We start from the raw sequence: 25,935 nt of genomic DNA, 5'->3' as shown, positions 1-25,935 counted from the left end.
TTAATATCGGTGTCTTATAAAATTTGTAAACATATGAAAATTCTTATAAAATTATTCACAAGTAATAAATATGTCTGTGATGGTAAAATGTCAAGGTACATACGATAAGAAAGCTTTGAAGGCCATTATCGAAAGGTGCAATTTAATTATTTTTATATAAAATAAATAATGTACATGCTCATTGTTCTTAATTTTCTTTCAGTTGCGGTTGCTGTCCACCGCCTGAACCTCCATGTCCAGCCATTTTTTGTGTGCCATCTTCATGCTGCCCACCACCTCCTTGTAATCCATGTGCTCCAGTAAAATGTGATCCCTGTTGTACTATTCCTCTGGTTCCGCCGATTGGTTTAGCTTCCTCGAGACCTTGTGGTCCATGTGCTCCAAGTTCACCAGTTCCATGTATGACGTGTCCTCCATTAGGACCTATCCCACCATGTCCACCATGTCCTTTCATATGTCCACCTTGCACCGGTTATCCTTGTGTTACGACTGCACCTATACCAAAACCAGTACCAGCACCCTGTGAGCCTATTATGCCTGTCATTCGGACACCGATTAACACTGGCGGACTTTTTTACATTGGTACCAGTAAATGTTATCCTTGTCTACCACCTGCTTGTCCTCCACCATGTATGCCGTGTACTCCCATACCTGGAATGTCTGTTACATGTTGATTCCATAATAATTAATTATAATATAAATCGTAACAATTTAAATTATAAAATATTTGCGTAATATGAATTAACTGAATTATAAATTATTCATATTATCTGATTTATCGTGATGTATAATTATTTAATAAAATAAAAATTGTAACACCTATCGCATTAATAAAAATTTATTGTTTTATAGGGATAAAATTGCGTTAATCGGAAAAATAGAATAAATAATGAATGATCGTAATTATCAAGTAATTGCATTTATATAGATTCATTTGCAAGTGACTTCGTAGCTTCTAACGTTCTTATGTTTGTTTCATCTCCGTTCAGATAAATTAAAGACGTTTATCCGATATACAAATAAATTATATCGTTTTCGTATTTTAGTAAACAATATATAATAATATTTCAGTAAACAATATATAATAAAATTTCAATAAACAATATATAATAATAAATTTCAGGAATAATTTGAAAAATATCGAAAAGACAGCAAACCTATCGAAATGTGGTAAGTTAATAAAGGCTTTAATCCTACGATCGATTAACTAGATATAATAATATTAACTGATCGTACACTACTGAAGTTCAAATGATCAGTGCTTCCGATGTTCTTTAATATGCCCACCATGTCCACCCCCACAAATTCCACCTGATCCGATTTACCCTTGTCCAACTCCTTGCACAATTATAACGTGTTCTTTACCACCACCACAGACTAGGAGACCAAAATTAAGTTGCAAAGCATATTTTCCGAAAATTGAACCTATTAAAGCTATCAGGTATGCATTATATATAGCAATTATTGCTATATTTCTTTTAACTTATAATTTGTTATATTTTTTCATATTCTTTTTTTAACGTTCTATTAATTCGTTTTAATTTTTAATGAATTATTTTTATTTTAGATTTGCACCAGCCGCTAATCCGCCTCATGGTTGCGGACAATGGACGAATCTTACTTATCGTCCGATAATTCAAGGTGGTTTCAGTTATTACGGTGTTGATAAATTAATTCCTCGTGGTCCACCACCTGGACCGCCTGTTCTTTGCCGACCAACTCCAATTAAACCTTCCGATTCACCTGGTATGATAGTTTACAGTGCTCCGTAAATATTCTTATAGTTATATTGTTAAAAATTTATTTATCAAATTTTATTAATATACGTTTAAAGAGAAATATACGTTTAAAGAAAAAAATACGTTTAAAGAGATTTATTAAATTATAATATTAGAATAAATTATTCATATGCAAAAGCTCATATGTATCTCAAACTTATGTACACACATATATACAACATAAATATACACACATATAATTTACCATAGTTATGTGTCATAAATTTGAATGAGTTATAATGTTTTACGAATGTCCAATTTACTCCTTCTACGTTGTCAAAGAATGACGAATAGTTAGAAATCTGCGCGTATAAATTCATTTACTCCATTTATAAAGAATATATTGTACCTTCAGGGTACAAGAGTACGATAATAACGCATACGGCACTGAGCGTAGCGTATTCAAATCCCTCCCATTTAATCCCCACTCTTCTCAAAGCTGCGCAGAATGTGATCGTTTTCTCTTTAGATGCGATTATGTATTGTGTTTTATTTGACACGGCGGGATTAGTGAATTTATATGGTTATGATCGAAAATATTTGTATTTAAATTATATATATTAATTAATAGATATAAAATATGGAAGCTATTTGGAATAGAATTCACATTGAACATCCACCAAATATCACGTGGCGTATCGAAGCTCAGAAATTTGGTAAAAATATATTCTAACCTAAATTCTTACAACTTATGTATACAAAAAGATAAAATCATTTTAATTTTCATACAAGTTGTATAGTAAAATTTATATTTTTATGTAATAATTATCTATAAAATCTTTTTCTAAATAGATGTCACAGGACTTAAGAAGACGTTAAAACATATTATTAAGGATTTAGAATCCCGAAATGATATGCACACAGAAGCAGCAATATTAAGTAGATTAATCTATCGTATGAAATGTAAATTTCGCAATGACAAAGGTTTTAAGAATATGGAGAAAGTAAACAGAGCTTTACTCAATTATTTGAATTTAGGACTTGAAAAGGAATACAAGAATTTTGAAAGTTATATAGAATTAAGTGGTATATTTGTTACTTTGCCAAGCAAACAAATGTTAGAGTACATTCTTGTCAGAACTCAAGGTTTTGCAAAGCTTTTAGCAAGAGTGGAAGAAGTTGCAAAGTGCGCTGGTACATATTTACGAACTCGTATTATATTAGGTCATGCATGGACTATTACACTTGTAGCATATGCTATCATTAGTAGAATTTGGTATGTTATTTATTTATATATATATTTTGAAATATTTATTTTGGTTCTAATATATTATATATGTTTTTAGGATCTTATCAAAATATTTAGTTAAAAGATCTTGCATTTGGTATAATGGTCTCTATCAATTTTTGAATACATTCAAAATGATAGGTTATCCCTGGCTTTTGAAAAAAGACGACTTACCATCTGATTTAAAATCATGGCTTGCTTTATCATGGCTCGATGAAAATAAATCAAGGTATTCTAATTAGATGAACTAGCTAAATTGATATTATAAATTTGTAAATTAAAAATATTTATCTTATAAATATTTTTTGGATATAATCATAGCATGCCCGAAGAAAATATTTTGAAGGACAAGATGTTCAAATTAATTAATGTACAAGATGATAATTTAGACAATGATTTAACTTCTGACTTTCAAGATAAGTTGACAGAATTAAATACTACTGATTTTATCTGTGGTGTATCAGAAAATATTTCGAAATCAAACATTTCAAAAAATGTTGGTGAACTTTCCATTCATATGGACGATGATCTTGGAGGTATGAAAAATATTATTATTCATTAAATAAAATAAAAAATATTGAAAATATACTAAACATTTTTGACATTATTTTCTAGAAGTTGTCAATCGTTCAAGCTCTGCATTAAATTTTAATAAGAAAAAACGTAAGAAGAAAGAATCACTAGGAGAGCAAAAATTGTCACTAAATAATGAAGGGAATGAGAGTGATAGAAAACAAACAATTACATTCACACCTAAGAAACCAAAACAAAAAGAAGAAAAAAGCTCTTCTTTACTTAATGACTGTAGAACTACATTATGTCAATTGGAACCTAAAGCAAAGAAAAAGAAATTGATTCAATCATGTAATACAATCTCAAATAAAAATGTTACTCCTAATTTTGATAATATGAAAAAATCAGATTTGAATATACTTTTAAATAAAAATTGTTATCCAGGAATAAGTAAGTTACAATGGAAAATTGTTAAAAAAAAGTGCAATAAACTACTGAGGCAATCAAAAAAATGTACTGGCGAAAAGAAACAATTATTAATTAAGAAAGCAATTAATATTATACGAAAAATCAATTTAACGTTATAATCTAAAATTTTACATAAAGTTAATAAATAAATTTAAACAAATTTAAAATGTAAATATATATGTTAATATGAAATCTATTTTTATTTCAGTTTGTATTCCTATTATTACATGAACTCCTTCCTGTCTAAAAATCATAATTATCCGATTTTAATATATTAACAAAAATATATGTGACTCATTAATAAATATATGTAGCGATAAACGATAAAATAAAATACAATTTGGATAATAGTAATAAACAAAATAATATCAAATAGGAAAAATGATATAATAATTTAATTGATGTCATGAAAATAATTGATCAGACAATCAAAGATATAATGTATTATAATCAAAGAATTATCCCTGAGTACGTGCTGCTCTATAATGTCTTTAATATCATTTAACAGATCGTTTATCGAAAAGGAAAAGAAATTATATCAGATATAGTGACTACTTGAAAGAATATAAATCATTTAAATAATTGCAGAGGTATTCGATAATGTAGATTCAGTAATATTATGCGTCGTAAGCCGGACGGTAGAATGGTATTGCATATCTTCGTGATCTCATCCCAAATTTAAATACAAAGTCAGAGTTTCTTTTTTTCATATTGTTGAAGCAGCAGGCCCGAAATTGTCGCGTACCACAGATTCCGGCGCATTCCTGTCCACATTGGTCACACGATAGAGTCTCTCCAAAAGTCCACAAAGCGCAGACTGAAATATTTCATGAAGAAACATCATAAATTACAAATAAAAAATAATCTTTCATAAAAGTAATATTTATAAATGTTTTTTCCAACTATAATTTACACAATATAAATATCAGTTTATTATACTAGTCAATGATAATTTATAAAATATAAATATTAATTTATTTTATATCAGCAAAAAAATATAATAAATGGATAATAAATTATAAAAAAAAAAAAAAATATTGATTTATAATCTATAAATTATTATAATTATTGATCAAAATGTAAAGTCGAAGAATATTTTAGCGATGTCCAAAGGAATTCCGTCGGAAATTAAAAATTTTCTATAAATATTTGTAATGTTTGTAAAACAGCTAGGAAAAGTAAATATATGGACGAGCATCACGTGAAAACGCTATGGCAACCAGACTACACTTGATGCATTTATGGATGTGATAGCACGAACTTTATATCGGTAATGAATGTTAATTAAGTAATTACAAGTTTTCTGCTAATATATAAATTGATGCATAATTTTAACTAACTTTTTTCTTCTAACTTTCAATATTTTTATATTCAACATAAGGGGCCAAAAGAAAATAATTTTAAATCAATATAAATAATATCAAATTTGATTAAATGCAATATAATTTAATGTATTTAATTGTTTAAACCTAATATTTCTATATTTTTAATTTATATAAAAATTATAAAAAATTATGATTTGTTTTGTTAAAAATCTTTACAAACTATTTTTATTAAGAAACTAAATCAGTTACACAAAAATTACACGACAATTCCCGTTTGGATCTTTATTTTAAAAAATTACTGTATATTATATTATCTTTTTTATTTCTTTTCTTTTTTTTTTTTTTATGTAATCATTTCAACGTTTCTATTCGATTGATGACAAAAGCTTTTACAAATAAAAATAGATTATGATGACTAATAGGATTATAGTGCAGAGAATATCAAACATTTTGATCAATTAATTCCAGGTAATCCATAATCTCTTTGAATCATCGAGTTCGTTATCGTATTGTACTTTACTCGATAAAGTTTACTAATTATTTTCTGATAAAAAATATTCATATAATATAAGTGAAAGAAATCGAATTCAAATTGCGTTAAAAATAACAATAAATAATAAAAATAAAAATAATAATAATATAATTATTATTAATTAATAAATATAATTAATATTTAATAAGTATTAAATATATGCATTTCGTTACCTGTAATAAGGATAATTACACAGATGCGGCTCATTGTTGAATTGTACTTCAACGTAATCACTTTTTTATAAAATCAAATTCACTTTCCTTTCGTTGTTTTCACCTAACGATAAAAATGACAAGAGTTTAATTATTTAACGTATAATTTACAAAATTTTTAAATTAATGTTACGATTTAAAAATTATATAATTAATAGATACTGAAATTCTATAGAAATAAAACTATCAAAATATTTTTATAAAATATTTTGTTAAAATTAATATAATGTCGTATTAAAAATTTATAGAATAATAGAAAACTGATGAAATTAAAATTGTTAATAGTTGTAATCGACATTAAATGAAAATTCAATCTTAGAAACTAACACTTACTTTAGCAGGTGAGAGCTGACGAAGAAATGATCCTAAGGAGCATCGAAAGATCTTGTTGCTCGATTCCTAAGTAAATTTTCCCCCACTATCGTGTATATCATCCTCATCCACCCTCGACTTATACGCAATCGCCGTACCGTTGCAAATATAGATATTGAAGCTAATTAACATTCGATTGTCGATTTTCTTAGTACGGGGATTGACTAAAGTACACTACAGATTTTATTCCGAATACAAACAAATCCCTTATAACACGATATTCCTACAATATGATTTGAAAATTGGAATAATTCTATTTATAATATGATTCGAAAATTAGATAAATTCTCGTACAACATGGCAAAGAGAATTTTTAAGCGCGAGCATTATCATTTGATATTTTCATTTGTGCAAGCGTATATAGAATTGCGTATAACATTAGAATTTTTAATTAATTTTCTTCGTAAAGTATTAAACGTATTGTAAGAATTAAACAACAAATTAGAAAAAGGAAATAGTGTATAAAAAAATAGTTCTGTTAATTTTTAAAATGTAAATTAATTCCATACTAAATCCTTGTTTTGTATAAAACGGATTGACATGATACAATATTTGTTAAGAATCTGATCACGTTACTTATATATATACACGGATTATTTGTATAAATAAATTTATGAACTTCAATTACACACGCACAAAGTGGTGTGCGCGATCAACAGATTAAAATTAATGAATTCGTCATAATGATCATTAGGATGAATTCATAAATCATAATGATCATAAATGGAAATTAAATTTTGGAAATAACAAAAGTATATGATATAAAAAAAGAATCGATTAAAACATCATCAATAACCATCAAAATTAATATATTAATATTACGTTTTTAACTACGTTATTATTTTTTTTCTTATTATTATTATTATTTTCTTTTTTTTTTATCATACTAAATTACAATTATAATATAATGAAAATATAATTCATTATCTTAATTTTTTATATAATCAGGATAATAAACCATCTTTTCCCTTCTTTTGTAATTTGTATCAGAAATAGAAATCTCGCATTCTATTAATACAGGATTTATTATATTCTTTAAGATAGTATTTCGTGTCATGGAAAAATTATCTCTATACTCGTTAATAATTTTCAATGACTCGTCGAATTTATCATCGATTTTAATCCCTTCGATATAAAGTATCAAAGTCGGTTTAGGTCGTGCTCCTAATACTGTACATTTAACGTTAATATGACTATCATTAAAACGAGAGACATAAATTTTTGCGCTGCTTTCCGGGACTGCAAGTATTAATTATTTATTAATTATTTATTATCGACAAATAATAAATAAATATATGTATAATTCGTGAATTATAATTATTAGATATTTAAATTAAATTAACATTGAAAATAACTTTTGAATTACCGTATACAATCATTCTGGCTGCTTTGGTGTGCTCGCTATGAAATGTTTTGACGACGCACATGTATTCTCCGCTCATGTCAAGAGTAATCATTTTTAAATAGATTATCGATCGTCTCTCTGGTTCTCTCAAATTCTCCATTGGATATTTCGAGTAGTTTGCAATTATTCCCGTATCTTGGGGTGGTACTAAAATTTTATAAATCATCTTAATATATTGTAATTATCTTTTTCTTTCCTCTTTTTTCTTTTTTCTTTTTCTTTTTTTTTATTTTTTTTTTTTTGTTGTAATAATACAAATCTTTAAAAGATAGTCAAGATTTAGTTACATGGAGGTATCCATTGATAGATCTGATCCAACTCGTGATACCATTTAATAACAAGACCATTCTCATTCTCATCGATTTTGTAAATACAAGAAAGCTCGATTGGTCCAGTACCATTGTGTACAACTGACGGCACATTTATGCTTTCGATAATAGACGCATCGATCGCTGTAATAAAAAACAGGCAAGAAAATAATTTGTAGAAATGGATTTGTTACAGATTTGATATATAAAATGATAATTTTTACGTTTTATTAGTAGATAAAAAAAATAATTCTTTCACATATACGATATTCATTGTCTATATTAATGCGTTAACGTTTATCGCGCGTTAATAGATATTAATATAATGTTTATTTAGAATTTTAATTCACTTACTGGAAAAGTACTTTAGTATGATCACTCTCGTCAGAAAGAAAAAAACTGAAAGCGTTGTTGACGACATTACCTTTCAAGGTCTCTTTTCAGACTGATGCACAATTAAATACGCCTCGTCTAACTTTAAACACTCCTGAAACAAGATTCTGCGCAACCTTTATGGATATTCGATGTTATATATGATGTGTAATCACATCGATATGTGGCATTTTTATTTATTTTCTTTTTTTCTTTTTTTTTTCTTCATTTTATAATTGAATCCAATATTTGTATAATAGGTATTATGCATAATGTTAATAATAATTTTGAAACATAAATAATCTATTTATTCATTATTTTCTTTTTCCTAATACACGTATATCATTTCTATTTAAACTTGTTTCGAACGGTCTTTATTGTACATGCTGTCATCGCTAGATGGCACTATTTTGTAGTTTAAAAATCAACTTTTAATTTTTCTACATTTATAGTGTCGGTTTTTTTTACATTATAAATAATAATTTCTTTAATGTAATTATTTATGAAAACACATCGCTTATATATATATATATACATAATTACAATACAAACGTGATGAAAAATAAGTAGAAATCTATATACCATAAGTGTCGATCAATTTTTAACTATGTAGTTTTTAATCTACATTATATATGATTCAATGACAATTATTAACCGTCATAGATTTTACCTTTTGAAATCGAGTAAACGAAGTTTAATTTCTCTATTTTAATAAGTTAATAATATGTCTAATATAAAAGATGACCCACGAGAAGTTCTTGCTACTCTTAATTCTTTGGGATTTATTGGTATTACTGCACCTCAACTTAAAGCTTTTATGAAAGGTAATACATTTTATATGTACTTTAAAATATTATTGTTTTTACTTATGAATTTCTATGACTTTATATTCTCAACTTTTATAATTGTTAGCAATTGTTTTCACTAAAAATGAATTTTATTTTTAAATCATTAAATTCATAAAACGTAATGCCTCGAGTATATCTGTTTTTAATTGTTATTCATTATTGTTGAAAGATTTGAAGATATACAAGAAGATAAAAGAACATGAAAGACAACAACATAAGGAAGAAATCAGAAAGAAAATAATGAGAAAACAGCAGCAAATGTTTCATGAAATTCTTAGTGAACATATTAAAGAATTAAGTGAACAAACTAACAATTCTTCGAATTTCGACAATGAATCTCTAGTAAAAGTAGAAATCAAATGTATTCCAAAAGATAAAGAAAATCTACATCACAGATATATAAAAGAAGAATTTGATGTGCCAGTGAGAGAACCATCAAATTTGGTAAAAAACAAATGTAAAAAAGTAAATCTTATTGAGGACTCATGTTTAAGTAGAAAAGATCATAATTTTATAGATTCTACATCTCGTTCAACTGTCCAACGATCCAAAAATGATAATCAATCTTTTGTCAATTCATATTCTATGCAGAATGTTTATAATGCAAACTATGATATTAATAAATATAATACAATTTCTCAAGAACAACCGTTACATTCAAAGCCAATATTATCAGATAACAATAGACCAATTAGCGCCCCAAATATTCTAGAAAATAATCGTAAATCAAGATCAAAAAGTATATTATCTGATCAATCTACTACTGTTCGATCGCAAAGTCTTCCACGTACTAAAAGTTCTAGCTGTTCCACACATAAATCATGTAAGAAAAATCTTAAAGCTAAGAATAAAAATGTTATCTTCAATAAAAAATATATTAATAATTTTCATATAGTTATTCGACCGTGGCGATTACATCCAGAAGTTCAAAAAAGTACAACAAATAAGAGATGCGATCCCGTTGCTCTTTATCAAAAGTATCAGGAAGAATGGAAGCAGATAGCATTTCCTGGAGAAGCAAAACATATGACTGTAAGGTGGGCTGTACGTGAAAAAATGCTTGGTGGTGATCCTCATCCTCCAGTAAATATCAAATATAATTTAATAATTTAATTTTTACTCTCAAATCTATATCTTTTTTTAATTTATAGCCTTTGCCAAGAAAATCCGCTAGTGTACCTATATTGAGGAAAAAATGACTATAAATGTGATATAGCATGATATAAAAAATTTTAACTTTTCCTGTCAATCAAGAATATTTCCGATATTTATATTGTTACGATCATATATTGCAATATTTTCGATATGAACGAGCCGCTTTTGTTTAAAAAATGAACTCTATATAATATAGTTTATTGTACGGCATACACATTCTTATGTGATGTGCATTTGAAACAAACAAAAAATAAGATTCTTAATTCCATATAAAATCAGTATTTCCTTAATAGTATTAAACACGTACGATTAGAATTTCCAGGGAATAATTTTAAGGATAAACCACAGAGCGGCAATAGTAATTTTCAAGATATTCATAATTATTATGACAGGAAAAAGTTAAACGATATATATTAGAAGAAATTTATTTTTTTAATACAGGAAAATAAAGTGAATATGGTACTACATACACTAAGTAAAAATAATCTATGTAAATAAAGTTTCGATTACATGATGTAAGTAATTCTTTTACTGTTGACTTAGCTTGAATTTTTTTAAAAATTTATTACTATCTGCCCTATTTAAATGAAATAGCAATTTTTCTTCTATTAATCGTGCTGCACGATGTGTCAATACTAATGTATCATGTTTTAGCATACTGTACACATTCAAACCTAAAAATATACAAAATTATTACATACAATATTTATCATAGATATATTATATAATATAGACACGTACCATAGACAGGCATCAAATTTACATGGGGTATCGTATCAGTTGCTATTGTCAAATTAATTGGCATAATATCTTCACTGTCTACAATAAGGACAGAAGGACCCCAATTTCTTTCTACAATCAGTTGTTCTATATAAGATGATTCCTTGGAAGGTATTTCCAAATCATTTATCAAATGTAAATCATCTTGAGCAAGTTTAACGGATAATGTTGATGTAAGCCCAGCAATACGAGTATAAAATGGTAACATATAGAAATAAGTTGTATGTGATCGTGGGCCATGAATAACACCACCTTTTCTCCATAAAGGTGATCTTATACTACCATGGCGTGCTCTTCCTGTACCTTTTTGTTTCCAAGGTTTTTTACCACCTCCTCTTACCTCTGCTCGAGTCTTTGTATGCGCATAACTCTAAACACAAAATACAAATAGATAATAAGAGATTTAATTAATTAATAGAATTCAACTTTTGCAAATGATATGGTGTGAGTGTGTGTGTGTGTGTGTGTGTGTGTATGTGTTCTTACCACATAATTATATAATCTTTGCCATTTAATATTTTCATGAATTATATCAATTCGTGGTTGAGCTGCGAAAATTTCCGGATGCAAATTGATCAAACCTAATTTCTTTTCCTCAACTGTATCTAGATTTTCTAACCATACTTCTCGAGACTTATGAAAATATCTGTCACTTTCGTATGATCTTATATCAATGATTGGTTTGAATTCTTCTACGTTTGATTCGGTCGTAGTACTGTACTTTAACGTTTGAAAACATCGTTTATGTAAATTGTTAAAGACATTTCGGAAAATCGACATAATTTTAATTATGATTCTATATAAACTAAATATAACACACGTGTTTATATAGTCTCCATGAGATGGCGCAGTATGTTATATGACGTATCGAAAAGTTCTCTAGAAAGATGTCTCTAGTATCGCAATTGAGAAGCACAAGTGTTTATTTACATTTATATTAATTAAAAGCTATAACTCTACAAACTTTTATTTTCCCTTTTAAAATCGATGTGTCATAAAATAGTTATATTTTTACATTCATAGACATTATAGTCATAGACATGTGTATATATATGTAGAAATATATTTAATGCATTATATATTTAAATATAAATAAATATCTAATCATGTTTGGGAAAGAGGCCTTCCAACTTATTACAGAACTTGATTTGTCTGATGATATAAAACCCTTCAATGTAAGTGAAAAAAAAAAAAAGAAAAAAGAAAAATGACTAAAGCTAATTATTGTAAAATATAAGTATATAAGACGAATAAGTTAAGTTTTCTAACTTTTTTTAAGGAATCTGTGGTCAGACAAGTATTGGAAGAAATGCATTATCTTTATGAAGCAAATTTACTTGATAGGTATATTTCTATATATTTCATATATCCATACATATTTCTATTTAACTTATTATTTATATTTTATATCATTTTTTTCAGTAATGCTATCAAAAATGATGGTAATACAGCGTTACTTCCGTCTGTACAATTTCGACATGTAGCTTTAACTAGAAACAAAAGATGTATCTTAGCATACTTGTATAATAGAATGAGAAGATTACGTCAAATGCGTTGGGAATTAGGTAGCATCTTACCACCAGAAATCAATTCTAATTTACTTAATGCAGAAATTCAATGGTTCCATTCATATAATAAATCTTTAGCTACATATATGAGATCTATAGGAGATAGTTGCGGACTTAATTTGACAGTAAATATGTTACCACCTAAATCTCTTTATATCGAAGTAAGTAAATATTTTGATCTTTTTACTTTTACTTTCAATATTTAGCAATAATAAAAATTATATTTTATTATTATTAGGTTAAGTGTTTGACAGATTTTGGCAAGCTAGAGATTGAAAATGGACAAGTAGTCACACTCAAAAAAAACACATATCATTTATTACCTAGAGTAATCTGCGAGCCTCTTATCAGACAGGGTATACTAGAACATCTCGCATGATACGTTTGTTGTTTGATATTACAAAAAACAAAAAAAAAACAAAAAAAAAAACAAAACAAAAAAAAGATTTTGGAATTCAAATCATATTATTTTTATACCATACATGCCTTACAATAAAATACTAATTTATGTTTAAAGAACATTTCTAACAGATCTTTCAAAGAATCGAAATTTGAATGTTAGACAAAAATCTATCACGTGATCGTTTCTTAACTATATGTTTATGTTGGATTTTCCAAGAGAAAGTGAATTAAAATAGGGATACTTTTAGAAAACACATATTTCTAACACATGTTTTCACAAGGATTTTCCCAAGGTGTTCAAATTCAAAGTTTATTTGTGCAGAATATTATTTAAGCGTAGTCATCGGTTGTCTTCGATTCGTAATGAGTGGTATATTCAGTAGCTTTTAGAAGGATGAACGGTCAACGTATATTTCTCAGGTAGTTAGTGATACGAGTCAAGATTATTTTTTTCTCTATCATCGTTATTTCACCGTGAAACAAAATATTCATTCTCAGCGCGAATCGGGATATTTTACGAACGAAGGAAACACGTTCTGCGGTGTTGGTGTTCTAAGTATTGAGAAAGAAAAAAAAACAAAAGAATTCTTCGTAAAAAAAAAAAAAGAAAAAGGAAATTATTTTTTACTGACAGGCTCTTCATGTTTCAACATACATGTCCAAACAATTCAGCATACGTAAGTATTAATATTATTATTATAATTTTGCAATGTAGTTTTCTCTCTTTTTTTGTTTTTATGCCGAATGACTTTCTTCCTCTTCTTCGATAAAAATATTTAAAAGATTATCAGAGATAGCGATTATTGTATGATAGCGACATAAAAAAAAAAACCAAAAAGAAAAAAAGAAGAAAAAGACAAAATATAAAAGTAAAAATTCTTGTATAAATCGATTGATTTATAATATAAAAACGATTGAGTTCTACGAATATAAACAATTTCGTTAACTCGAACATAATCAGATCTGTCTCTATTATTACGATCATGATGAATAACAAGTTGTTGTGATTTTTCTAATCATTTTGATATACGTACATATAAATCTTGATTATCGTAGATCAAAAAGACGTCATTTATAAATAATTTAACGTGATTTAACAATGATTGTTTGTTTAAAGTAACACATTTAGATGTAACATAGCGTTATTGTATGAATCCTATGCGTACATTAAAGATCAAAGGATGATTAATTGGGATATGTTAAAGCTTTCAAGTTTTTTTTCTCTATCTTTCTTTTCTTTGTTTTTTTTTTTTATTTTTTAACTGCATTCACCTCTGTTCATTTGCCAACTCGTGGAAATAATATCGAGAATATCAGTTGAAGAAACTAAACTCGAAAGATCAAAATTTTCTGAGACTATAGAGATCTGGGCAAAAATATCCACTACTTTCCGTTTTGTCATTGAGTCATCGTACTTTCCCAACCTCGTGTATAACCAAACAACAACGCTTGACATTCGACAAATTTTATGATGATTTCTCTAAAGCCAAGATACGCTTAATTTAGGAAATGATGTTTTGTTCAAATTTAAATATGAAATAATCAATATATCGAATAAATTTAATTTTAATTTACTCGAAATTGTGAAAAAGATCAATAAAATATAGATAAGGGGTATTTTCAAAGGGCTCAGAAAATAAAAAAAAAGAAAATATCGGTCTTATCGTTATCATACAAATGAAATTATCGCAGATATACAAACACAGGGATTTTACAAGGCTAGAACTATATTGCCCTATCTCTTTTATATTACGAGACCGCGCTTTGATTTAAATTTTTTTTTCTCTCTTTACATTCTCTTACGTGGTAATATATATTTTCTAATTTTTGAGTATTTTTTTTTCCTTATAATCAAATTCCATGAATATTATTAGCGTGATAAAATAAGATTCGATTTTCTTTTCTTCTTCTTGACATTCTTTATATTTTGGGATAATATCAAATCAGAAAGAAGTATTGTTAACAATACGCACAAGTTTAAGCCGAACACGATACGATGATAATATATTTTCTGTTCTTATCTCGTTCAGGTTTTCCCCAGATAACTTGAGTAACATCCATTAGGATTTATAGAAAAAAAAAAAAAAAAAAAAAAAAAAAAAAAAAAAACCTGTCTCACATCTATAAGAATGACAAAACAAGATTTTTGATTTCTAATATTTATCAAATATTTTAAGTAATAGTGCCAGTAATAGTAATGCCGATACTTCGTTCCCATTTCTCATATCATTTATTTGTATCTTTAATGTTATAAACAAAATTTTTCTTTTTTAATTTATTCATTCAATTTCAGATCATAAAATATTTTTTTTTTTTAATGCAAAAGGTAATATTACATCCAATCACAACGAAGTAAGTTGGGCCCCAATTGATCATCGATTTCTTTAATCTTTTTCATTCCTTTTTCAATTTCCATAAAAACAAAACGAAACAAAAAAAAATTATTAAGAATCCATGTATCACTCAAATGAGTTGGCTTTTTACGTAATATATAACAAAGGAAATCCATCATTTGTAATGACCGCAATGAAATCTTTAATGATTCATAAAAGTCGACACCTCATAGAAGAGACTCCTCGATGGAGATCAACATTCTTACAGGTAATTTTCTTCTTACATATGTTCCAAACAATTAATCGAGACATTTAAGATTCATACAATTTTGGATAGGTAGAAAAATATTTTTTTTTTTTTAAAGTTATTTGGTGCGTTATCAAATCGATTAATCTTCGTGTAAAATATGATATCCAAATAGAGATTTTCATCGGTACAGGCTCATAACAAAGAGAGAGAGAGAGAGAGAGAGAGAGAGAGAGAGAGAGAGAGAGAGAGAGAGAGAGAGAGAGAGAGAGAGAGAGAGAAAGAGAAAGAGATAGAGAAAGATACCTGGACCAATAAATAATAATGGGAAAATCCAAGTTTAAAAAATCCACGGTCGATTTTAATGATCGGTTTCTATGTAATGATTATTTTGTATAGCCGATTTATCGTAAGCTTAATAATTGGAAATACCTATTGGTATTTACGATGAGTTCGCATTCGTATCAACGATTGGTTTGTAAAAGAAAGTAGACCGTTTGTAAAACAGTAGGGGGAGACAAGAAAGTGTCTTTCTCTTAGTAGAAATCGACTCTCTACGATTCGTTTGATGAACAAACGATGATGGTACATATTCAATTAACCATTCGTCCTTTTCGAGAAATAAAGGTTTCTTTATTCAAAAGTTTCTTATATAAAAGTCGAAATATAAAAAACATAACTGCAAATTTTGCAAGAGATAAAGATAGAGAGAGAGAGAGAGAGAGAGAGAGAGAGAGAGAGAGAGAGAGAGAGAGAGGGAGAGAGAGAGAGAGAGAAAGGAAGAGATTAGCTGTATAATCAGATTTAATAATTGACGTTAATGAGATATAAGATAATCCAAAGTGCGATTACTTATTTTAGTGTTATTTTATTAACCCGTATTGATTCCTTTACGTGTCTCGTGAAAGTTAAAAATTTTTCTCTGAACAGATATCTGGATTTAATAAATGCAATCTAAACTCAAACGACAGATTATATCAATAATTCAATTACAATTTTCATATTTATACATTGTGATTTGTGCATTATTCTGTTCTCGTTTCTTATTCTGTTTCTCGTCAGTTTAACTGTTACATTTTGTTCTTCTAATTATTAAAAAAAAACTATTCGTCACATATCTATATACATATATATCATTTTCTTTATAACGTATCGATATAACATTTAAAAGGATTATCGATCAAAGCAGATCGTTTTAAATTTCTTTCATTCTATGTACGTTTCAATAAAAATCGTTATTATTCAAAACATGACGATAAGATGACTAAAGGCAGCATTAAAAACAAAAGCAATAAATCAAGGTCGAGATTTCTTCATTACATTATATAGATCGATTTTCCAAATATACTTCTCTGTAATATACAATAACGAATAAAAATACGTTAAATAAAACTGGATATATCTTTAATATAATAATTCTCTTACTAAATTCATGGTATAACCATGTTAACTCTATATTCAAACTCTATCCTTATCGAATCGCTTCGTTCGTTGAGGGCGACCTGCCCGGTTCAGATGGGTTTTTCCACCCCTACCTCTTCTATGGAAGCTCCAATCGTCTTCAGCCAATAGCACGACGACGGTCACAAATTATTTCTCAAGCGCGCAACACGGCTATGTCAGTTAATACCAGAACAGTGTACGCGAGGGATCAACACTAATACACGCAACTCGTCGTTTCTACCAGTTCTTCTTTTCTCTTCTCTTATTTGAAGAAACGTCGATAGATTCACACTTTCGGCATAACCAATCGATCTCAAAAAAGAGAAGAAAAAGGTACACGTGTGCATCGTTGGATTAACGTTTAACGTTTTTATTACTTTCATTGAAAGTGTACGAAGACGTAAGTGACGTTGCGACGACGACGCAACGACGACGTGCGTATACGAACGAGCGATGTCTTACGAATAAGCACGAACACGACCGAGCGGCGTTCTACGAGTAGGCACGAATACGACCGAGCTTGGCCGAACGAGATAGAGCGAAGAATGCTACGAAGGCGAGTGAACGAAACAGATACTGAAGATCCCTAAAACAGTGGTGGCAGCTGTTTGAGGCAGTACGGAGATCGAAGGGCATCGTCCGAGTTATACGGATCGGTGCGTCCTAAGCGAACGACTACGACGACATTAATTATATACGTATAACCCGACGCACGATAATCGTTCGTGCGAAAAACGAATAATCATCGGTTCTTTCGAAATTTCATCACAGAGTTCTTTTTCTTTTTTCTGATCTTATACTTTTTTTCGTGTGTGAGACTGCGACTGTAATATCAACCATAACGAAGTACACATAAATACATAGAAAAACTTGCATATATATGTATATATATATATATAAACACGTTGTAAACGCGTAGCGTGGTGTTATTAGAACGAAGAAAAACGGGAGGAGGAAGGTCCAAGGTATTAGCACGAATAAAAGAGAGAACAAAAACGCAAGATAAAAATGTGGTACTCTTCGTCGGGGAGGAATGCTGAACAGACAGAACATCGGGATAATGTTGCAGACAATATCACTGAGGAAAAGTGGCAGAAAGAACGAGAGGACTCCGGTCGCATTGATTCTGGATTTCTTTCCGGTGGAAATCTGCAGATTAGTTCCGAACTCGATTGCTCGGATTTGGACGTTATACCGGATATTGGTGCCGTTGCGCCGGAACCAATGAGAGCGGATAGTGGAGTAGATCTCGGTCTCAGCGAGAGCTTGAGCCAGTTAACGTTAAAGCAAGTAACTTTGAATCCTTTGGCGAGTGGGAAGGTACAAACCGAGCCTACCATTGAACTTGTACCTCTCGCTGATCATAAAATTGGTATTCTTGAACAACAACAATTGCCTCAAGGAGTCAAAGTTCCGATCATTGAGAGAAATGTCGGAACGTCTGAAAATCACGAAAAGAGAATCAATAACGATGAACCTTGGCAGCTTTACTACACTCAGGACGATGAAGGAGACACGTAAGTTGATATTTACTTGTAATCGTTTGTACAAATTTGAATATTAATTATCATTGTTTTTTTCTCTCTCCCTCCCTCCCTCTTTCTCTCTCTCCCCTCTCTCTCTCATTCGTTATCAAGGTTAATGCACTGTACATATTAACTTTATTTTCTTATTTATAAAATAATTTAAAAAGAAATATGTATATTAGTTTTACGTAACGATCTTGACATTAGTTTTATTTTAATTAATTGAAATTTTTATTTTCTTATTTATAAAATAATTTCAAAAGAAATACGTATATTAGTTTTACGTAACGATCTTGACATTAGTTTTATTTTAATTAATTGAAATCTTTTGTTTATATATTTTTTGTCTTTTATTTTAATTTTCTGCTGAATGTTCCTCTGTTGATAAGAAATCATAAGAGGAAAAGAGAGAGAGATGAATTATTGTGCATAAGTCGCTGACATACGTCATTCCGATGTTTTTTTTTCTTTTTTTTTTCATAAGCTCTATCAATCAGATTTTCGCTTAGTAGTACCACTTTATTTTTTTGATATAACAAATAACGATTAATTTCATGACGATTAACAACTTCTGACGGAAATAAATACATTTGTTTGTCTTTCTTAAAAACTTGATCGATTTATTTTTTCGTTTTTTGGCAAACTTGTCAAGAAAAAAAATTTTCTTACTACAAGACACGTGCTTGATACATTTTTTCTTTCTGCTTCTACTTTCTCAAACAAACACAATACGTGCGCGCTCGTACACACATACATACACTTCTCAGCCAATCAAAAATTCTAGGACAGACGTTAAGTGTCATCAGCTATTGTTTGCTTCGATAATGCCATTCCTTGTGGAATAATCATCGAACATTGTTATTAACTCATATAATTTAATTTTATTTAAAAAAAAAAAAACCTTTTTAAAAAATTTACTTTTAACAAATTTACAATCTTCGATTACAGTTTCCAATATCATACATTATTTATATTGACATATGTACATGTTGAGCGGGGGTTGGGGGAGGAGGATGGAGGGAGAGTTATTCGTAAAGATATGAAAAAAATACAAATTTGATAGATTTATCGGTTCAATTATTTTTAACCATAGTATCTTCTTTCACTTTATTAGTGATTTGCGACAGTTGAAAATATCGTTGGTTGTAACTTTCTCTAATCAAAATCAACGTTAATTTATTTATATTTTTATAGAGAAATAGGATGCTTGGATTTTTTGTTTATTATATATATATATATATATATATTTCAGAAAGATATCTTATCGAGAATGTCCGCGTATCCAACTGATTCAGGATTAGTTAACATTTCTCTAAGAATACTTTATTCGGGAATTAACCGAGATTTCAATGGGAAAGAAAGATATTACAAGTTAATTTCTAATCGTTAATAATATGACGAAATCTTCCGAAGAATTAATAGCTTTTCCGTCAATATGTTGATAAATATACGGCTATTCATTATTATAAAAAGTTATACCACGTGTATGTATTTCCCCTTATTCTCCTCCCACCATCATCACTTCTTTTTTTCTCTCTCTTTCTCTTTCCCTCTCTTTCTCTCTCACGCAATGTTAAATATTCTATAAGGTATCAACAAATGTTTGATATATATTGTAATAATAGATTGAAATTTTTACGAAGATAATTACAAAAGATCTTTTTTCGATTTTCTTGTTCGATATTTTTATATGCATGTTAGATTATATAAGAATTACGTATCGTGTGATTACGAAATCGAATATAGTGAAATAGGAAGACATTTTTAATACAAAAATATCGTAACAATTTTGTCAAATCAAGTTTGGTCATGAGAGAGAGAGAGAAAGAAAGAGAGAGAGAAAGAGAAAGAGATAACTGGATCTATTTATAGCATCATGCCATTATTTCTGATGATCTCGCGAACTAATCTCATTAGTGTAAACATTATTGTAATGGTTTACAATATCAGAATATATAGATATATATAGGAGATAACTGAGGAGAGCTCAATGACCGGTCACATCATCATTAATATATGTATTTTATTAGGACCTTGTGATCGGTAATTAAAGAAAATCGAACATTCAATTATTAATATATAGCATTTGGATATTGTTATTTACATCGGTTGAAATTAAAAATCGGTTTTCCAAAAATTTCCATTGATCTTATTTCCTGTAAAGATAATCGATACTCGAACCTAACCGATTTATTATATCTTAAATACTATTCATACTAATCTTCGATCAAATGATAATCTAAACCGATGAACCGATATTATTTGAACTTGGCTATTTGAACGTTGAACGATGTCGAAATATACTTAAGATTATTTAATTTGATTGTTACAACGTTATATATATATTAGTCATATTTTCATTATAATTAATATTTCCTCATAATTACGAAAGAGAAAAATTCTATGATATTGCAAAATCGTATACGTCGAATTGTGGAGATATTTTCATTGTTTTTCTTTCTCTTCTTTTCTTTTTTCAGACAGCTACATATCGCAATTGTTCAAGGGTTTTTGGAGGCCGCGTTCAGCCTCATTAGGATGGCACCTCATCCATGCTTGCTCGATATCTTGAATGACGACGGTCAATCACCATTACACTTGGCCGTGTTAACGCGTCAACCGAGAATCGTTAGACGTTTAATATTGGCAGGTGCAAATCCATCCCTGAGAAATTTCCGTGGTAACACGGCACTTCATTTAACATGCGAGACCGGCGATTTGAGTTGCGCCAAGGCTTTAACCGATCCCTTGTCTCCGGTCGAAAGAAATTATCTTCTACTTGGAAAGAAGATACCAGCACTGCCACAAAATTTAGAACAACGAAACTACGATGGTAAGCTATCCGTCAAATATTTTATTATGTTACAATCGTTTTTAATTTCGAATTGGATAATTATAATGGCGGCGAGGGAGGGAAGGAGAGAGAAGAGAAGAAGAAGGAGAAGAACTCTGTTTTATGTTTAAAACCAGTTGTCTTATATAAAGAGAAAAAAAATTATCTAGAATATTATCTAGAGGTAGAATGATTTGCTACGTTGATTCCTAAATTTGCAATTTATTCACTTAGCCAAAGTCGACACCATCGTATCCTAACACATTACATATGTATGTTTATTCTTCATTTTTATTAATATATTTATTCCAAATAATCTTAGAATAATACACTATTGTATGCTTAGCATATTGTTTATTTATTTTATATATATATAAAGGAACAACTTTGCTAAATGGACATAAAAATCGCATTAAAAGAATGAAACATTTATAATCCTTCGTAAATAGTTGTACGTTTTAAATGGTCTCAGGAATCCTTCGTTGCCTTTGTCGATTATATACTCGTGGATAATCGTGGATTTCCCATGATTTCATCGACGAATGTATGTACCATCTGGAGTCTTTCTCTCTCTCTCTCTCTCTCTCTCTCTCTCTCTCTCTCTCTCGCATACGTGCGTGCGCGCGCGCGTATACCTTACAAGATCATACCACAAAAATGGTCAGGAAATTCCATTATATTTCGATATTAGACTCTTAGGAAAATTTTAATTGATTTAAATTGAATTCTTGTTCGAAAGACCATTTCTTTTGATCATATTATAAGGGATTTACGATAAAATTCCTAGATGATAACACATACGCACACACACACACACACACGCACGAAAATATTATATATTATATATGATATTGCTTGTAAAAATTAAAGTTATCGTACTATTCGATATATCTTGGAAATTAGGCCTGATTTAGTAGATAACATTTTGATTATCAATTGTGTCACGAGCTGATACTGATCTTGAAACGTCTGTTTTTTCTTTTTCTTTTTTTTTTTTTTACACGTCACAATCAATACAGTATGTTCCAATCGCTTGGGGAAATCCCTAAAGACCGTGACGCCGTATCGACGCGGATATGTATTAACCAAATTACGATCTACGGAAAAATTGTGACGAATATATGACAATTGTTTTTACGACTTGTTTACGAGTTTCTGTTTATTTCATTTGCATCATTATATTGCGTGTTCGCACACATTCGGATCATACTTTTGCGGTAACTCGATGTGTGGGGTGAATAATAATTAAACTTTAATGTTATATAAGAATAATATCTATTATTCCTCAATCGTATTGGAATTTTATTATTCATCGTAAATCGGAGGCGTTCGATTAAAAAAAAAAAAATAAATAAATAAATAAATAAATAAAAATGAAAAGAATGTTCTATGAGAAATATACGGTTTCTCAAAGTCATCACACTTCACAGTTTAGTCACTAGACTTTCCCATTGTCGAGTACGTTCTCCCTTCTCGTCCAACTTCTTCATCCAACCCACACGTTTGCTTTCTCGTGAGCATTTTTTACGATACCTCTTTGTGATTCCTATCTCTCTCTATCTCTCTTTCTCTCTCTGTATCTCTCTTTTTCTCTCTATTCAAAATTGACATATAGTGCACAAAAAATAGTCGGTACCGTTCAAAAGTCAATAGACTTCATCGGGAAATGTTTAGCTAACTTTTTCAGTTTCTTGGAATTCCCACATAGTAGCGTCATGCCTCAGCCACGATTGTACTACGTCGTTCTTTTTACACGCATCATCCTCTTGTAGGTAATAGACAATTCTGGATTGTGACAAAATGTTGCTCAAAGAGTTCTTCGTTACTTAATCTTTCATTTTACCTCTTTCTTTTGCCTATCCTTTTTATTCCATTATCCGTACAATCGTTCAAAATAACGGTTGATTTCGATAATAGTACTGTCATGAAAGTTCTCTTTTCAATTTTTATCCTGCTCCTTTTTTTTGTTTTTTTTTTTTTTTTCGTTTAAACATTCATAGAAGAAAAAAAGAAGGAAAGAAGGGAAAAAAAAAGAAAATTGTGTTTCTTAATTTCAATGGTATTTTGATGTATCGTACGAGCGCGTGCGTTACATCACGAAGACGATGAGACAGAAGCCAAAGCAGATGTTTTTGATATTTAAAAATACTTGTAAGACTATTTACGTGCCACGCTATTCTTGCACCGGTTGGCGGCCTCGGAAAACCCCACAATGGCGTCGACTATAGTGGACCATAAACGCGTATCATTATTATTTCAAGAATAGAAATAACGAATCGTAATGTCCGAAGTGGAAAATGATCGTGATCATCGAATTAAATATTTAGAAACGTCACGAAGAATACATGCAATTTGAAGAAAGAAAAAATTATTATTAATACGCTTTTTGTTTTTGTTTACAAAGATGAACTTTCCCGTAACTCGGCGTAGTTCCCATGAAATATTTTTATCTTCGATTTCATATTGTTGTCATATGGTCACGTGTTTTGGATTAAATTCCGCCAATGCACCGGTCGTCGCCGTCGTGCTAACTCGAGGGATATCTAATTTTAGTGGTCACTTTGATCGGTACGAGCCTAGTTTGGACCCCGGGACTCCGGCCAAACCTCCGACGACAATGATTCACCGGCATCTTCCTAGTTCTATGTATATCTTCTAAAGGCATGTGACGCGATTGCGATCGTTCCAAATAAAATGCAATCCCCTCCCCTTTTCTTTCCCATTCTCTCCCTATATTACCCCTTTCCTCTGCGCATGGCAATGAAAGTCGTATCGAAAAGTCTTAATATAAATGATTGTTTTCTTTTTTTTTCTTTTTCTGTTTTTCATTTCTTTTTTTTTTTTTCTTACAATTTCCCTAATCACAATTATAGATCAACGTATAGCTCGTATTTTATCTCTTTTCATCATTAGGTAGATACATACGTGGAAAAAATCTTAAGCCAAAGATTTATTCGTAAAAAATGAAAATATGATTAGAGACTGACGAAGAAGAAAAATAATAATGATTTTCTATCAACAATATCGTTCGTTTATTTTTCAGGAGAAATGTGTTTGCATATAGCCGCTTCCGGTGGTCAGGTTGAACTGGTACGCTTGTTGGTTAGACTTGGCGCTGATCTTGAGGCACGCGAAGCACTCTCAGGCAAGACTGCCCTTCATTTAGCCGTCGAACGTGGCTGCCGATCTGTGGTATCCTTTCTACTGCATGAATGCAGACCTTGCTTGGATACGCCAACGTACGCGGGTATTACCGTTTATCAGTATGCTCTTTGCTTCGATGGACAACTTGCTAGGGAACTCGTTAGACTGGGTGCCACTCCAGAGCCTCTTCCCGAGACCGATTCCGACGAAAGCGATGACGAGGATGGACCAACTAACGATTATCTACCCCCGATAACAAGGCTCAAACAACAAAACGTTGTTGGCGTAAGGGTATAAAAGAAAACGAGGAGGAGCGAAGGAATGAAATGATAAAGTGGAATTATTATTATTTTTTTTTTCTTTGTTCTTTTTTCAAGAAGATAGTAGATCTGCATGTTGCAATTATCGAAACATATATATGTTTATATCCTCAATCTTAGGATACATATTATACAGAAAAAAAACTATATATACGTATAGTTTTTTTTTCCTTTTTTCTTTCTTTTCTTTTTTTTTTTTTTTTTTTTTTTTTTTAAGTTAAATATATTTTATCAACTTTTCATAAAGGTTAATCTAAAATACAAAAAAGGAAACTTATCTTTTTAAAACAAATGAAACGAAATTCCTCTGCTAACAGTGAAGTTTCATTAATTACGATTTTGTCATCTCTTCTTTTTTCTGTTTTTTCTTTTCTTTTTTTTTTTTTTCTTTTTTTTTTTTTCATTAAAAGAATCAGCTCTTTTGTCCCATTTAATGAGAATACAATTTAGATCGATAGCTATTCCGGCAAAACACTTAATGTTAGCTATGTATATAACACTAATGTGAGCTATCCCATGTATATAGTTTCTATTTCCCATAGATTTGCTCACATTTGAATTTTCTTTCCCTCGTTCGTTTGCTTCATACGTTGTCGAATTTTTTCATAGTTATATCTCGTAAATTCTCTTTTCAATGATATATTTTTATATTTGTCATATATATAGACGTCGAAGATGCTTAGTCTTTTTGAAATATTCAATGAGATTGTTTTTAATGAGAAGTAATAGATGACGTTGAAACGATCATTATTTCCATGGTACTAAATTTACTACCTAACTAATCTACCTCCTTCTTTTCATGTACTTTATCGTTTTAATTTTT

General features: G+C 29.6%; 7 protein-coding genes across 9 annotated transcripts; 5 read left to right on the top strand and 2 right to left on the bottom strand.

Annotated features, from left to right (window-relative positions):
• The first annotated feature begins 57 nt into the window (after nt 1-57).
• LOC146872712 (uncharacterized) lies at nt 58-775 on the top strand. Its single transcript, XM_085659774.1, has 2 exons — nt 58-135; nt 203-775. The coding sequence occupies exons 1-2, from the start codon at nt 71-73 to the stop codon at nt 672-674; spliced, it is 537 nt and encodes a 178-aa protein (XP_085515900.1). The 5' UTR covers nt 58-70; the 3' UTR covers nt 675-775.
• A 1,472-nt stretch (nt 776-2,247) lies between these two features.
• Nucleotides 2,248-4,113, top strand: LOC118446184 (ribonuclease MRP subunit P64). 2 transcript variants are annotated; one of them, XM_085659687.1, is made up of 5 exons: nt 2,248-2,434; nt 2,571-2,994; nt 3,065-3,235; nt 3,328-3,542; nt 3,625-4,113. In XM_085659687.1, the coding sequence occupies exons 1-5, from the start codon at nt 2,359-2,361 to the stop codon at nt 4,104-4,106; spliced, it is 1,368 nt and encodes a 455-aa protein (XP_085515813.1). In that variant the 5' UTR covers nt 2,248-2,358; the 3' UTR covers nt 4,107-4,113. The 2 variants fall into 2 exon arrangements, with proteins under 2 accessions (XP_085515813.1, XP_035732430.2); XM_035876537.2 differs by having other exon boundaries at nt 3,622-4,113.
• A 3,243-nt stretch (nt 4,114-7,356) lies between these two features.
• On the bottom strand, nt 7,357-8,608 carry LOC118446183 (uncharacterized). Its single transcript, XM_035876536.2, has 4 exons — nt 8,496-8,608; nt 8,121-8,285; nt 7,795-7,980; nt 7,357-7,667 (listed from the first exon to the last, which is right to left on the bottom strand). The coding sequence occupies exons 1-4, from the start codon at nt 8,560-8,562 to the stop codon at nt 7,357-7,359; spliced, it is 729 nt and encodes a 242-aa protein (XP_035732429.1). The 5' UTR covers nt 8,563-8,608.
• Nucleotides 8,609-9,139: 531 nt separating this feature from the next.
• LOC118446389 (uncharacterized) lies at nt 9,140-10,927 on the top strand. Of its 2 annotated transcripts, none has more exons than XM_085659745.1 (4): nt 9,140-9,337; nt 9,531-10,184; nt 10,257-10,405; nt 10,513-10,927. In XM_085659745.1, exons 1-4 carry the CDS (start codon nt 9,238-9,240, stop codon nt 10,558-10,560), a joined length of 951 nt encoding a protein of 316 aa, XP_085515871.1. In that variant the 5' UTR covers nt 9,140-9,237; the 3' UTR covers nt 10,561-10,927. The 2 variants fall into 2 exon arrangements, with proteins under 2 accessions (XP_085515871.1, XP_035732909.1); XM_035877016.2 differs by having other exon boundaries at nt 9,141-9,337; nt 10,257-10,444; nt 10,513-10,918.
• Nucleotides 10,928-10,930: 3 nt separating this feature from the next.
• On the bottom strand, nt 10,931-12,139 carry mRpL4 (mitochondrial ribosomal protein L4). Its single transcript, XM_035877017.2, has 3 exons — nt 11,783-12,139; nt 11,258-11,666; nt 10,931-11,190 (listed from the first exon to the last, which is right to left on the bottom strand). The coding sequence occupies exons 1-3, from the start codon at nt 12,074-12,076 to the stop codon at nt 11,045-11,047; spliced, it is 849 nt and encodes a 282-aa protein (XP_035732910.1). The 5' UTR covers nt 12,077-12,139; the 3' UTR covers nt 10,931-11,044.
• Nucleotides 12,100-13,937, top strand: LOC118446391 (DNA replication complex GINS protein PSF1). The gene is made up of 4 exons (XM_035877019.2): nt 12,100-12,471; nt 12,576-12,640; nt 12,719-13,025; nt 13,103-13,937. The coding sequence occupies exons 1-4, from the start codon at nt 12,403-12,405 to the stop codon at nt 13,241-13,243; spliced, it is 582 nt and encodes a 193-aa protein (XP_035732912.2). The 5' UTR covers nt 12,100-12,402; the 3' UTR covers nt 13,244-13,937.
• Nucleotides 13,938-17,477: 3,540 nt separating this feature from the next.
• Nucleotides 17,478-25,274, top strand: cact (NF-kappa-B inhibitor cactus). Its single transcript, XM_035877015.2, has 3 exons — nt 17,478-18,806; nt 21,296-21,648; nt 24,692-25,274. Exons 1-3 carry the CDS (start codon nt 18,298-18,300, stop codon nt 25,087-25,089), a joined length of 1,260 nt encoding a protein of 419 aa, XP_035732908.1. The 5' UTR covers nt 17,478-18,297; the 3' UTR covers nt 25,090-25,274.
• The last annotated feature ends 661 nt before the right edge of the window (nt 25,275-25,935 follow it).

This window comes from Vespa mandarinia, chromosome 10 (genome assembly GCF_050613455.1).
Source record: "Vespa mandarinia isolate Hongniang chromosome 10, ASM5061345v1, whole genome shotgun sequence".
NCBI classification, from domain to species: domain Eukaryota; kingdom Metazoa; phylum Arthropoda; class Insecta; order Hymenoptera; family Vespidae; genus Vespa; species Vespa mandarinia.
This window is presented reverse-complemented; position numbering and strand designations above follow the sequence as displayed.